Source organism: Arachis duranensis, chromosome 6 (genome assembly GCF_000817695.3).
Source record: "Arachis duranensis cultivar V14167 chromosome 6, aradu.V14167.gnm2.J7QH, whole genome shotgun sequence".
In the NCBI taxonomy this organism is placed as follows: Eukaryota; Viridiplantae; Streptophyta; class Magnoliopsida; order Fabales; family Fabaceae; genus Arachis; species Arachis duranensis.
In genome coordinates, this window is record NC_029777.3 from 16,955,472 (window position 1) to 16,969,906 (window position 14,435).

General features: G+C 39.9%; 1 protein-coding gene across 1 annotated transcript; it reads right to left on the minus strand.

Annotated features, from left to right (window-relative positions):
* Positions 1–9,749: 9,749 nt before the first annotated feature.
* Positions 9,750–11,464, minus strand: LOC107493096 (histone H3.3). Its single transcript, XM_016114170.3, has 4 exons — positions 11,207–11,464; positions 10,825–10,901; positions 10,617–10,707; positions 9,750–10,177 (listed from the first exon to the last, which is right to left on the minus strand). Exons 1-4 carry the CDS (start codon positions 11,276–11,278, stop codon positions 10,007–10,009), a joined length of 411 nt encoding a protein of 136 aa, XP_015969656.1. The 5' UTR covers positions 11,279–11,464; the 3' UTR covers positions 9,750–10,006.
* Between the last annotated feature and the right edge of the window lie 2,971 nt (positions 11,465–14,435).

Here is a 14,435-nt window from a genome sequence, read left to right on the forward strand (position 1 = left end):
TTCTTTTTCTGACTTTGAGATAGCCGTTTTATCTCATTGCCGGATAGCTCCTACCCAGCTTCACCCCAACTCTTGGGGTTTTTTGAAAATTTACCAATTTATCAGCCATGCCCTGAATTTTCCGACTTCTTTGAGGATTTTTTTTTCTTTTTCACATGACCAAGTCCTTTAGTGGGTAAAATAACAAACAGCAATGGGTTTCTTTCCGGGCCATACAAGGCCAGAGAGTTTTTACCCTTTTTGATGAATCCTTTCATGACTTTAAAAACTTCTTTTTCAAAGTGCAACCTGTAGAGTGTCACCACTCCTTTTTCCTGGATCAAAATTCTTCTCCTCGCTTTCCCCTATATTAGTTAGAGGCTTCTCCTTGTGAGAAATATAGTTTAGATAATTTGGACGAGGTGGAAGCGGCCATCGTTGGGTTCCTCCGAGAAGTTTAGGGGAGAGCCCCTTATCTGGATACCAAGAAGTTTCTCCAGGGGTCTCCAACCTTTGTACAGACCCAATTAGGTAGTGTCTTATTAGTTTGTTGAGTTTTCCAACTTTCCGAGTTGTTTTCTCCAATTTATTTTATTGACCTTTTACCTAATGGCTTTTGCAGAAATGGCGAAGAAGAATTCGAGAGAGTCTTACCAGAGAGTTTAGGAGGTCAAAGCGAGATCCCGCGCCAGGGTCGGTGGTGCCAGGGCAGCCGGTCCTTCCCCTCCCCCTTCTTCTCACAGTTTTGGGACCCCTGCTCGACCTATTGTTATTTCTTTCTCGACCTCTTCTCTGCTGCCCCTTCTTCCCGACCTTCTCCTGAGCTAGAAAAGAAGAAACGTAAGGCTTTAGAGCCTGGCTCTCCTTTTGAAGGTGAGGCAAAGGTGGATGCGCCTCAATTTATCCGAGAGCATATCTATCCTTATACTCGTATAAGTATGGATGATGTTTCTCTTCAAAACCACCTTACTATTTTGGCTCAAGAGAGTATCAGGGCGGCGAGGGTGTGCACCAAGTTTCTTGATATTTTTGAAAAGACTCCCCTTAACTCTTTGGTTTCATCCCAGAGGGATGAAGAGCTAGATGGGAGGATTCTTTTGTATCAGGAGGCTGAGAAGAGTCTGAAGGAGGAGGTCACCAAGCTGAGAGAATAGAGGGATAATCTTCGGAAGGAGGGGGAGAAGTTGATTGGCCGATGCTCTATAGCGAAGGATCTACGGGAGAAGGTGGAGCAGAGCTACTCGAGCTTGTTCCAAGACCTTGTGGAGGTCAAAAAGGATCTAGTGAGAGCTCGGGACGCTTATGCGGAGCTGGAAGACTCTATTGCTGAGGGGTCCGAGGAGGCGTGGAGGGTTTTTAAGGAACAGGTCGGGGTTATTACGCCCGACCTAGATCTCTCACCCTTGGATCCGGATAAGGTTGTAATTGATGGGGGCCATTGTGTCTCCTCCCTGACCTGTGTCTGAATCCGAGTTGAAGACTCAGGGTCAGAGAATCATATAGTCCCCTCCCCGACCAGATGATGCTCCGAGTTCTTCCAAGGCTCCTGAAACTTCTCCTCCAACTCCTATGGATGTCTCTCTCCCTGACTCTAGTGGTGCTCCGACTACTCTTCCAGATTCTAGTGGTGACGCCCTTTGAAAATCTCAAAATTTATCTTTGGCTATATGGGGGCCCGGCCTGTGGGTCCCCCCTTTTTTAAACTATTTATTTTTATGTTGTTGTGGTATGCTGTTGACACTTCCTTGGCTTTTTATGGCCGTAAACAAAATATTTAGAAATACCCTTTTTTGGACAAGGGTTTAAGTTATTTTGTTGATTGTGTGCATGCTCTTTCTGTTTTTAGGTTTCGAAAAACCCTTTTTTGATCTTTTGTTTTGAAAAACCTTTTTCTTGGCAGGCTATCCCTTCTTCTAAGTTTTTCTTGAATTTTTCTTGAAGGCTTGGGACAGTCTTTAGTGCTTTCTATGGGTTTTCTGAACTCTTTTCGGTATTCTTTGTGCTCAATTTTTGATATATTGAGTTTTTATAACTTAGGTTATTTTTGCGATGCGTTTCTTTGCTTCTCAAAATTTCTGACTTGTTAGTCAGTTAACGTCCGAGTTTGTTCACGACCGACTTTTATAACCTCTTTACACTGACTTGTACCTCGTCGTTTTATCCTGACGACCATCTAGGTCGGTTCATGGGATTTTCACGCTTTGTCGAGCTTAAGTCGGCGCGTTTCGTAGAAAGCGAGAAGGAATTTATAAGAGATATTTGAAAAAGATCTTTATTTATTTGCAAAGATACTTTATTGCTACTAAGGGTTTTTGGGCTATCTATGACCCCTTAGTCTCTACTTTGATGTCTCATTAAAAACCCTTCTTCAGAAAAAACCCTTCTATTTTGGGAAAAAAATCATGAAGTTGGGAAAAGAGTACATCAGCTAGTAGAGTTCGCTTTTAACTGTAGTACCTTTTCATATTACAAGCATGCCACGACCTAGGTAGCTCGGTGCTGTTTAAGTCGGTCACCTTGTAATAACCTTTTCCTAGGACCTCCCTAATCTTGTATGGTCCCTTCCAATTAGCGGTGACCTTTCCTTCCCCAGACTTGTTAACTCCTATGTCGTTTCTAATTAAAACCAAGTCGTCTGGGGCGAAGCTCCTTCGAATGACTTTTTGGTTATATCTGGTTGTCATCCTTTGTTTCAATGCTGCTTCTCTAATATGGGCTCGTTCTCGGACTTCAGGGAGTAGTTCAAGTTCTTCTTTGTGTCCTTTTATGTTTCCAACCTCGTCGTAGAAGTTCACCCTTGGGCTTTGCTCGTTGATTTCAACCGGTATCATGGCTTCTATGCCCTAAGCAAGTCGGAAGGGTGTTTCTCCTGTGGCAGACTGAGGTGTGGTCCGATAAGCCCAAAGCACTTGTGGGAGTTCCTCAGCTCAGGCTCCCTTTGCGTCCTGTAACCTTTTCTTCAACCCTGCCAATATGACTTTGTTTGCAGCCTCGGCTTGTCCATTTGCTTGTGGATGTTCCACCGATGTAAATTGATGTTTGATCTTCATACTGGCTACCAGGTTTTTGAAGGTTGAGTCGGTGAATTGAGTGCCATTATCAGTGGTGATGGAGTGGGGTACCCCATATCTGGTGATAATGTTCTTGTAGAGGAACTTTCGACTTCTCTGAGCGGTGATGGTGGCCAATGGTTCTGCTTCTATCCATTTTGTGAAGTAATCCACTCCCACTATTAGATATTTTACTTGCCCCGGTGCTTGTGGAAATGGTCCTAGCAAGTCCAATCCCCACTTTGCAAAAGGCCACGGGAAAGTTATACTAATGAGTTCCTCGGGAGGGGCTACATGGAAATTTGCATGCATTTGGCATGGCTGGCACTTTTTCACAAATTTCGTGGAGTCTTTTTGTAAGGTCGGCCAGTAGAATCCAACTCGGATAAACTTTCCAGCTAACGACCTTGCTCCAAGATGGTTCCCGCAGATTCCATTGTGCACCTCCTCTAGCACTTCAGTTGTCTTTGAGGTCGAGTGGTGCACGAAATTGGAAATCACAATTCTTCACAACTTCGCACAACTAACCAACAAGTGTACTGGGTCGTCCAAGTAATTCCTTACGTGAGTAAGGGTCGAATCCCACGGAGATTGTTGGCTTGAAGCAAGCTATGGTTATCCTGTAACTCTTAGTCATGATATAATATCAATAATGATTCTTAGTTTTAATTGTAAAAAGTGAAAAGGCATAAAATAAATAATTGTTACGCAATAATGGAGAATATATTGGAGTTTTAGAGATGCTTTGTCCTCTGAATTCCTGCAACATAATGCTTTCTCACTTTCATACATGCAAGGCTCCTTCCATGGCAAGCTGTATGTAGGGAATCCTGTTGTCAATGGCTACTTCCCATCCTCTTAGTGAAAATAGTCCAAATGCTCTATCACAGCACGGCTAATCATCTGTCGGTTCTCGATCATGTCGGAATAAGATCCCTTGATCCTTTTGCGTCTGTCACTACGCCCAACACTTGCGAGTTTGAAGCTCGTCACAGTCATCCAATCCCAGAATCCTACTCGGAATACCACAGACAAGGTTTAGACTTTTCAGATTCTCAAGGATGTTGCCAATAGATTCTAGCTTATACCACGAAGATTCTGATTAAGGAATCTAAGAGATACTCATTCAATCTAATGTAGAACGGAGGTGGTTGTCAGGCACACGTTCATGGATTGAGGAAGGTGATGAGTGTCACAAATCATCACCTTCTTCATAGTGAAGCGCGAATGAACATCTTAGATAGGAACAAGCGTGTTTGAATAGAAAGCAGAAATAATTGCATTAAGTCATCGAGACGCTGCAGAGCTCCTCACCCCCAACAATGGAGTTTAGAGACTCATGCCATCAAAAGGTACAAAATTCAGATATAAAAATGTCATGAGATACAAAATAAGTCTCTAAAAGTTGTTTAAATACTAAACTAGTAGCCTAGGTTTACAAAAAATGAGTAAACTAAGATGAATAGTGCAGAAATCCACTTCTTGGGCCCACTTGGTGTGTACTGGGGCTGAGACTTAAGCTTCTCACGTGCCTGGGCTGTTTCTGGAGTCGAACGCCAGGTTGTAACCTGTTTCTGGCGTTGAACTCCAACCTGCAACCTGTTTCTGGCGCTGAACGCCAGACTACAACATGGAACTGGCGTTAAACGCCAGTTTACGTCGTCTATCTTCGCGCAAAGTATGGACTATTATATATTTCTGGAAAGTCCTGGATGTCGACTTTCCAAACCAATTGAGAGCGCGCCAATTGAACTTCTGTAGCTCCAAAAAATCCATTCCGAGTGCAGGAAGGTCAGAATCCAACAACATCAGTAGTCCTTTTTCAGCCTAAATTAGATTTTTGCTCAGCTCCCTCAATTTCAGCCAAAAAATACCTGAAATCACAGAAAAACATGCAAACTCATAGTAAAGTCCAGAAATATGATTTTTTGCCTAAAAACTAATAAAAATCTACTAAATGCTAACTAAAACATACTAAAATCTACATGAAATTACCCCCAAAAAGCGTATAAAATATACGCTCATCATCGGGACGCACTTTAGTAGTGGTGTTGATATTCCCCTTTTATAGAGGATATTTTTCACCAGCGTGTAGTTTTGTGCTTCCCTCCGGATTTTCTTGGCCTCTTTTTCCTCTTTGGGGAGGATGTCGAATTTCAGGTATTCGACTAAGGGCTTCATCCATCCAAGGTCTAACCCGGTGATTTCGAGGACGTCTTGAACAGCCTCTGTTTTGTCCACGGAGGGTTCAGGGAGAGTTTCTTGAATCAAGCTTCTGTTGTTCCCTCCTGGTTTGGTACTTGCTAGCTTGGAGAGGGCATCTGCCATGCTCTTGAGGTCCCGAGTTATATGCTTCACCTCGGTCTCCTCAAAGCGCCTAAGGTGCTCCAAGGTTTTGTCCAAGTACTTTTTCATGTTGGGATCTTTGGCCTGATACTCTCCGTTTATTTCGGAGGTCATCACCTGAGAGTCGCTAAATATCATTACTTTGGTTGCACCGACTTCTTCTGCCAGCTTTAACCCTGCAATCAAGGCTTCATATTCTGCCTCATTGTTGGAAGCTGGGAACTCGAATTTGAGAGAAACTTCAATTTGCGTCCCCCTTTGCTGACCAATATTATGCCTGCCCCGCTTCCAACTTTATTGGAGGAACCATCTACATATAACTCCCATGTAGTGGATTTCTCCTCTTGATCTCCCGCGTATTCTGCTAGGAAGTCGGTGAGGCATTGAGCTTTTATTGCCGTTCGGGCTTCGTATTTTATGTCGAACTCGGAGAGTTCTATTACCCATTGAACCATTCTATCCGAAATGTCTGTCATCTGAAGGACCTACTTCATGGGCTGGTTCGTTCGGACTTTTATCGTGTGTGCTTGGAAATACGGTCGTAATTGGCGTGAGGCCACTACTAAGGAGTATGCAAACTTTTCAAGTTTTTGATACTTTAGTTCTGGGCCCTGTAGAACCTTGTTGTTGAAATACACAGGATGCTGCCCGACTTCATCTTCCCGTATTAGAGCTGATGCTATAGCTCTGTCTGCCACTGACAGGTATAGGACGAGCACTTCCCCAACTATGGGTCGGGTCAGGATTGGAGGCTGGCTCAAGAACTTTTTGAACTCCCGGAAAGCTTCTTCGCATTCTGGAGTCCATTCGAACTGGCATCCTTTTCTTAGTAGGGAGAATAGTGGAAGGGATCTTAGTGCTGATCCCGCCAGGAACCTGGAAAGGGCGGCAAGCCTTCCATTTAATTGTTGGACCTCCTTCAGACAAGTCGGGCTTTTCATTTCTAGGATAGCTTTGCACTTATCGGGGTTTGCTTTGATTCCTCTTTGTGTTAGCATAAATCCTAGAAACTTTCCCGCCTCTACCGCGAAGGTACATTTTGTGGGATTTAGTCTCATCCCGTGCGACCTTACGGTGTCAAAAACTTGTAAGAGGTCTATCAAGAGGTCGGTTTCCTCCTTAGTTTTCACCAGCATGTCATCTACGTAGACCTCTATTAAGTTCCCAAGGTGGGGAGCGAACACCTTATTCATCAACCTTTGATATGTGGCCCCGGCATTTTTTAACCCAAATAGCATCACCACATAGCAGTAGTTTGCTCTAGGTGTGATGAATGAAGTTTTTTCCTTGTCCGGCTTGTACATCGGGATTTGGTTGTATCCCGAGTAAGCATCCATAAACGACAAGTATTGATACCCTGAGCTTGCATCTACTAGGGTGTCAATACTGGAAAGTGGATATGGGTCTTTGGGGCATGCTTTGTTTAGGTCAGTGTAGTCGACGCACATCCTCCACTTGCCATTTTACTTTTTGACTAGCACTACATTTGCTAGCCATGCTGGGTATTTGACCTCTCAGATGAAGTCGACCTCCAAGAGGGCTTGCACTTGCTCCTCCACCACCAGAGCTCGTTCTGCGCCGAGGTTACGCATGCGCTGCTGTATGGGTTGTGATCCGGGGTGTACTGAAAGCTTGTGGGACATGAGCTGAGAGTCTATCCCTGGCATGTCGGAAGTTTCCAAGCGAAGAGGTCAGAATTTTGTCGCAGGAGCTTTATCAGCCTTTGTTTCAGATCTTCGCCTAGGCTGGCCCCTATATTGGTGCTTTTTTCTTCCTATTTTCCGATTTGAACCTCTTCGGTTCTTCCACCCGGTTGTGGTCGCAGCTCTTCCCTCGCTTTTATTCACCCGAGTTCTATGCTATGAACTTCCTTGCTCTTTCCTCGGAGGTTTAAGCTTTCATTGTAGTATTTTCTCGCCAATTTCTGGTCTCCTCGTACCGTTGCTATTCCCTTAGGTGTTGGAAATTTCATGCAAAGGTGAGGGGTTGACACCACCGCTCCGAGCCGATTTAACGTAGTTCTGCCGATTAAGGCGTTATATGCTGATCCGACATCGATGACGATAAAGTCGATGCTCAGAGTTTTGGAATTTTCCCCCTTTCTGAAGGTCGTGTGGAGGGAGATGTATCCCAGTGGTTTAATTGGCAATGTCTCCTAGTCCATACAGGGTGTCTGGGTAAGCTTTTAGCTCCCTTTCATCCAACCATAACTTGTCAAATGCGGGCTTAAAAAGTATATCAGTCGAACTCCCTTGGTCCACCAAGGTCCTATGGAGGTTGGCATTTACCAAGATCATGGTTATCACCACCGAGTCATCATGCCCGGGCACGATCCCCTGTCCGTCCTATTTGGTGAACGAGATGGTTGGGAGATCGGGAGATTCGTTTCGAACTTGATAAACTCACTTCAGGTGTCTTTTGCGAGATGATTTAGTGAGCCCCCCTCCTGTGAATCCTCCAGAGATCATATGTATGTGTCTCTCGGGGTTTGTGGTGGTGGGTCTCTCCTGTCTTCATCATCTCGCTTTCTTTTTCCAGAATTCTCCGACCTTTCCATGAGATATCTATCAAGTCAGCCTTTCCTGACTAATCTTTCTATCACATTTTTAAGGTCGTAGCAATCATTTGTTGAGTGACCATACATCTTATGGTACTCACAGTAGTCGCCGCGACTCCCTCTCTTTTTGTTTTTGATGGGTCTAGGAGGCGGCAATCTTTCAGTATTACAGATTTCTCTGCAAACGTCTACTAGGGAGACTTTTAGAGGAGTATAGGAGTGGTATCTCCTCGGCCTGTCGGGGCCGACCTCCTCTTTTTTCTTGGGCTCCCTTTCTCTCTCTTTTGCTGAGTGAGGAGGCCCCTGTCGCCAGCTGGGCTCCCGTAGTCTAGCATTTTTCTCCATGTTGATGTACTTTTCTGCTCTCTCTTGTACATCACTCAAAGAGGTGGGGTGCCTTTTTGATATGGGCTGAGAGAAGGGGCCCTCTCTAAGCCCATTTACTAACCCCATGATAATTGCCTCTGTGGGCAGGTCTTGAATTTTCAAACACGCTTTGTTAAACCTTTCCATGTAGTCACGTAGAGGTTCCCCGACCTCCTGCTTAATTCCCAGGAGGCTCGGTGCATGTTTTACTTTATCCTTCTGGATGGAGAACTGCATTAGAAATTTTCTCGAAAGGTCCTCAAAGCTGGTAACCGATCTTGGAGGGAGGCTATCAAACCACTTCATTGCTGCTTTCGATAGGGTGATCAGGAAAGCTTTGCAGCGAGTTGCATCAGAAGCATCAACCAGATGCATCCGACTTTTGAAATTGCTTAAGTGATGCTTCGGGTCTGTGGTTCCGTTCCTTTATCTTAGGGAGGTTACGATATGACTTCTGGAAGTGGATTGAGAGATTTTAGGAGCAGTTATTATCTGCCAGCTAATCTCTGCTTCCGACTTCGTTGGGTCAAGTCGTGGGAAGCACCGACTTCTTGAGAGAAGATCGGTATATTAAGGTGCCCAACCTTGTGGGTTGAATCTGTCGTTTGAACTTGGGCCAGTGTACGAACAGATATAAAATAATTTTTTATGTTATTTAGTACTTTTAATTTCTGTTTTTGTTATTGATTAAAATTAAGAGATGTGAATATATTTTTTTTTGTACTGAAATAATTTTTTAAATTGCAAACGAGATGCAATTATGCAAACAATAAAGAGTAAAACTTCTCAATTTTTTCTTAATTATTTTACCAAGTGTGATCTCTTATCATACACTTCTTAAATAAAACTAAGAAAAAATATTAAATGGTAAAAGATTATACTTGATAAAATAATTGGTTAAAAATATTAAGAATCTTTTCTTCAAACAATGAACATGCAGCTTATTTTTCCTATCTCGCTTGAAAATACTTCCTAGAATGGTAACGCTGGAATTTTCAGTTTTTTTGTTTTTTGTATACATTGTTTTTGTTTTTGTTTTTTTTGGTCTTTTACACCACATAGCCATTCACACCTCACACACCCCACTACTATTATGGATTCGAATTCTGTGCAGCTCCTTTTGAGGCAGCAGATTCTGCCACTAGATCCAAGCCTAGGCTGCAAAAGAAAAAGCGTTTTTCAAGTAATTCATCCTCTTGACCAAAAAAAAAAGGTAATTCATTCCTCATCATGATTTTGCCAACCGAACAATTTCATGCCCCTCCCAATCTCCCATGGAGCTAAGGATGATCATTGTTTAATTCCTGTAATCATTGGAACTTGGAAGTTTAAATAAAAAGAAAAAAACTAATAATGCTCGCCTATGGTTACATTAATTCACAAATCCAACCATCATTGCGGTCATGCCGAAAAAGGAATTCAACCGAAGTTCATATCACACACCCAACACATTAAGAAACCGTATCAAAGTCAATATTAAGATCTAAATCCAAAATAAACTGTCTTACAAGAGTAATCATAACATTCCATTAGTAGTATCTTTCTATGATCTACTATACCATAACCAAAATAATCCTTCTAAAGACGTCAATTGAAATCTAAAAAGTTGTCAAGAACTATACAATGGAATAGGAAACTTGAACAATACTAAACTTAGTAAACACAAGTTGTATTCCCCAAAAGGATCAAGAGCATGAAATCAATCAGACTAAGCGCGTTCACCACGGATGCGGCGAGCAAGCTGAATGTCTTTGGGCATTATGGTGACCCTCTTGGCATGGATGGCACACAAGTTGGTGTCCTCAAACAAACCAACCAAGTAGGCTTCAGCAGCTTCCTGGAGAGCAAGGACAGCATGGCTCTGGAACCTCAAATCAGTCTGCAAACAAAATAAAAATCAATAAATTTTACAACAAATAAATAACCCAACGCATCTGTACTAAGAACTACAAAAATATTCATAAAAGAACTATTCCATTAACATTGTAGCAACCTCATGTTGTAAGGCCGGTACGAAATCCTCTTGCCACAAGGATCGGATAAAGCTTGAATAGCAATATTATTTTGTCCAAAATCCTCAAATAAAAAATTTAACTTCCCCATTAAGAATATAAGGCTCATAAATTGTTTCAATTCAGAAACCTAAAACTAACAATTTTATGTTTTGCTTATGGAGAAACTCTTTCGTTCATTTTCATAAGGTAATTTATAAACCCCAAATTAAATATGACTTCATGTAGAGTGTTTGTAAACAGAAATTGTGGGCAATAAAAGAATTAAGAATACAGAAAGAATATCCCAATATAACAATCATATACCTTGAAATCCTGAGCAATTTCACGGACAAGACGCTGGAAGGGAAGCTTGCGGATCAACAGCTCAGTGCTCTTTTGGTACTTTCGGATCTCACTGAAAATTTCCAGCAAAAATTTACAGAAAATTCATGACAAAATAAACATATAAATTAACGGAAGGTAGACAATAACAATTAGGGGGGAAAAGGTAAAATAAGTAACAATCATCTACCGCAAGGCAACAGTTCCAGGACGATAACGATGAGGCTTCTTGACTCCTCCTGTTGTAGGAGCAGATTTCCTTGCAGCCTACACAAATCATATAAAATCTTTTAATATAAATTAATTATATCCAATTCACTAAAACAGAAAACCTAGGTGTCAAATTCGAATTTCTCAGCATCTATTATATATTTCAAATTTCAAATAATCCGAGAATCAAATTCCAGAAACCCTAATTTCAGCTCATATAAACAGATTCTCGAATAGAAAACATAAAATTCAATAAAAAATAAAGCAGTATTAACTGAAAACCCTAAACTTCAAACAGATCTAAGGAATAATAAGCAAAAAACAAACGAGAACATGTGTAAAGAAACCCTAAGGGAACGAACCTTGGTGGCGAGTTGCTTCCTAGGGGCCTTGCCACCGGTGGATTTACGAGCAGTTTGCTTCGTACGAGCCATGGAATCAGAGAGAACAACGAAAAGGAAGAATCGCAGAGGAAAAGAAAATCTGAGAGAATGAGATCTTTATTGAGTTGTAGGAAAGAGAAAAACGGTTATCGTTTGTTATTTATATATGGAGAGAGAAGAAGAAGAAGAGGTTATAGGTCGGTTTAGTTTTTGAGGGAGAGAACGTGGACTTTGAAGTTTGAAGACTTCAACGGGACTTACTTGTTCTGGTTTGTTAGGATTTGAATTCAAAAACACAACTTTGTTTATCCGTGTGCTTGCTTCTGGTTGGTTAAAGATTACACTAGAGGATTGCCAGCGTGGATAAGTGTGTTTCTTTCTTCTTTTATTTTTGGTCCAAAGTGTGTTTCTTTTTCTCTGGTTTTTTTAGTAGAGCTCAATATTTGGGCCTTTGAGATGGGTATCTCTATTGGGAGTTTCTGTCTGGAAATCCATAACGGGAAAAAAAAAGAAAGGAAAATTGCTGATCTAGTTTCATATAGTTTCTATCTTGCATTTTTGCTTATGGTATATGACTAATAAGTGTCCATAATGGTAAATTACCTTAATTTCTATGAGGCTTTTTGTGAAATTCAACTTAATTCTCTTTTATTCTTAAATGCATAGATTAGTCCTTCTTAGAACTTGAATAATAATAATAATAATAATAATAATAATAATAATAATAATAATAATAATAATAATAATAATGAATTCTTAAATCCCAAAAATAAGAAAACAAGATGATTTTATGCATCATGAAATTCAATCTACATTCCTATTGAGCGGTAATAAATGGAGTTTGAGGTAAACAAATTAACACCCTTAAACCTTAAAAGAAGCCTTATTTTAATTTATTTATTGCTGAGCTAAACACACATTTAGAAAAATAAAAAGAAAAGACATAGAAACTAACCAATAAAATAAAGAGTAATTACTTGAATTAAGTTCATGAACATTTTTTAGTGAACGATTAATAGGTGCATGAAAAAAATTGAAATAGCAAAAACTTACTATGGATAAATAAGTTAGGTCTTTTCATCATTTTTTCGGTTATTTACCTAATTATTATGCACACATCTTGTGTCATAAAATAGACACTCATGCATGTTAATAGATTTAATTGATGTATCGATCTAAGTCTTATTAATAATCTCTGAAAATTTATTTTCTAGTCTGAGTCTCTCATAAACATATTATTTCATCACAAAATTTCTTAGCTTTAGTTTTTTGGAATAAGATGAGCTTGTTCATTTTTTAGAGATTATCATAGCTCTCAAAGGATTCTTTTGAACTAAAATATTTTGTAAAGCAATAAAATTAGTGGCAAATCGAGTTGAAACTGGACGAAGTATTTTTCGCTCACCTGTAAACTTTTTTTATCAAGAACAGTAAATAGCAATGATTATAGATATACTTAGTGATCATTGAAGCTTATGACACAATTTCACTCACTTCTTGTAACTTCCCAATATTTTGAAACATAAGATTAACACAATGAGCTGCACAAGGGGTCAACCTCCAACAACCTTCCCGTAGTAACATAGTTTGCAGCATTGTCCGTTGCAATATGCACAACATTCTCAGGACCAACAAACAATACAATATCCCTAAACAACTTAACCAAAGTCTCAGCAGTTTTTGAGACATTAGAAGCATCAACTGACTTTAGAAAAACAGTTCCTTTAAGATAATAAACTAAAAAATTAATCAAAGTACGCCTACAACGATCAGTCCATCAATCGGTCATAATAGTGCATCCAATTTGTTTCCAAATCTCACGATAACCATTAATCATTTTCCTTACATCCTCAACTAATTTACTCAACAAATACCCACGGACTCTTGGATAATTTTCTCATAAAACATTTGACTTGTTTTCCTTTTCTAGAGCTAGGTGCTGGAACTCTGGATTTTTGTTGTTGTTGCATCTCATTACGTTCGATCTCGTCAAATTCTCTTTCAACTTCATCACAAGCATTATAACTTTCTGCATATTATTCTTGAGTTTTTCTTTTCTTGCTTCGAAACTCTTCAATGCTTTGATGAAATTGGTGTCTCACTGCAGTTGGCACCTTCGACATGACTCAATATCTCCTCCTTTTCCAACCAAATGAAGTTTAAACCGACGAATTCCTCCACCCCTAATAAGCTTCTCACAATATATGCATAATAGAATAGTTTTTTCAAATTCCACAACTTGTTTACAATGACCCCATGCAGGATCAGTTTTTGCTTTATTATTTTTTTTTTTTTGGGTTCTGATGGATGCATTAGGAGTTGATCCTTGTTCTTGCAAAGATGGTGTTTCTGATGGTGTATTCGCAGAAGCCATTCTAAAAGAATATGGAGTAGCAAAAGTATAAAACAATAGCAATCCTAAATTTCCTAATTCCTATTCCCTATTCAGTAAGGCAGCAACATTAAAGGCTTAAGGTAGCGTTTGTTTCGAGGTACTGGGACAGAGACTGAGAGATTAAGACTCAGTATCATGTTTGTTGGGTCAGAGACTGGTACTAAAATTTCTGTCTCTGTCCCTAAAATTTCAGTATTTCAGTACCTCCAAAAAGTAGGGACATAGGGGACTGAAATATTTAGAGACATATACTGAAACTTTAATAACATTTTATACCTAAAATACCCTTATTTCAATTAATTAATTCCAATTTTACTCTTTGTACAAATTAAATTAGAACTTCATTCTTGTTTCAATTTCTGTCTCCCACTTTGCACCAAACAGAATACTGAAATTTATTTCAGCCTTTGTCTCTAAGTCTCCGTCTCTCAGTATTAGTCTTTCAATCTCTGTCTTTTTACCAAACGCTACCTAAATGATTAAATTCACGGCACAAGACCATAAGTATATTCATAACAGAACAGACAACATAAAAATATTAGTCATAACAGCTTCATATTCATAAATTTTTCAACAAGCATATTCAACACAGAACAAATCAACATAACAACATTATTCATAGTTTCAAGCTTTCAACAAGGAAGTGCAGAATAGAACAATAGAAAATATTGTGAGAACAAGTTTTCACAACAGAATAGAACAATTCCAGAAAAGAACATATCCTTTCAACTCCAGAACAACAGAAAATATTGATGCATCAGTCAAGGAAGTACAGAATATATCCTTTCAAGTTTTCACAACAGAATAGAACAA

Bases quoted from the DNA above. Each gene is read 5' to 3' on its own strand.
- LOC107493096 (XM_016114170.3), bottom strand. From the start codon at position 11,278: ATGGCTCGTACGAAGCAAACTGCTCGTAAATCCACCGGTGGCAAGGCC. The intron at 10,902-11,206 runs GTTCGTTCCCTT...TGATTTGTGTAG, and splicing joins GGAAGCAACTCGCCACCAAG to GCTGCAAGGAAATCTGCTCC. The intron at 10,708-10,824 runs GTAGATGATTGT...GGAAATTTTCAG, and splicing joins CCTGGAACTGTTGCCTTGCG to TGAGATCCGAAAGTACCAAA.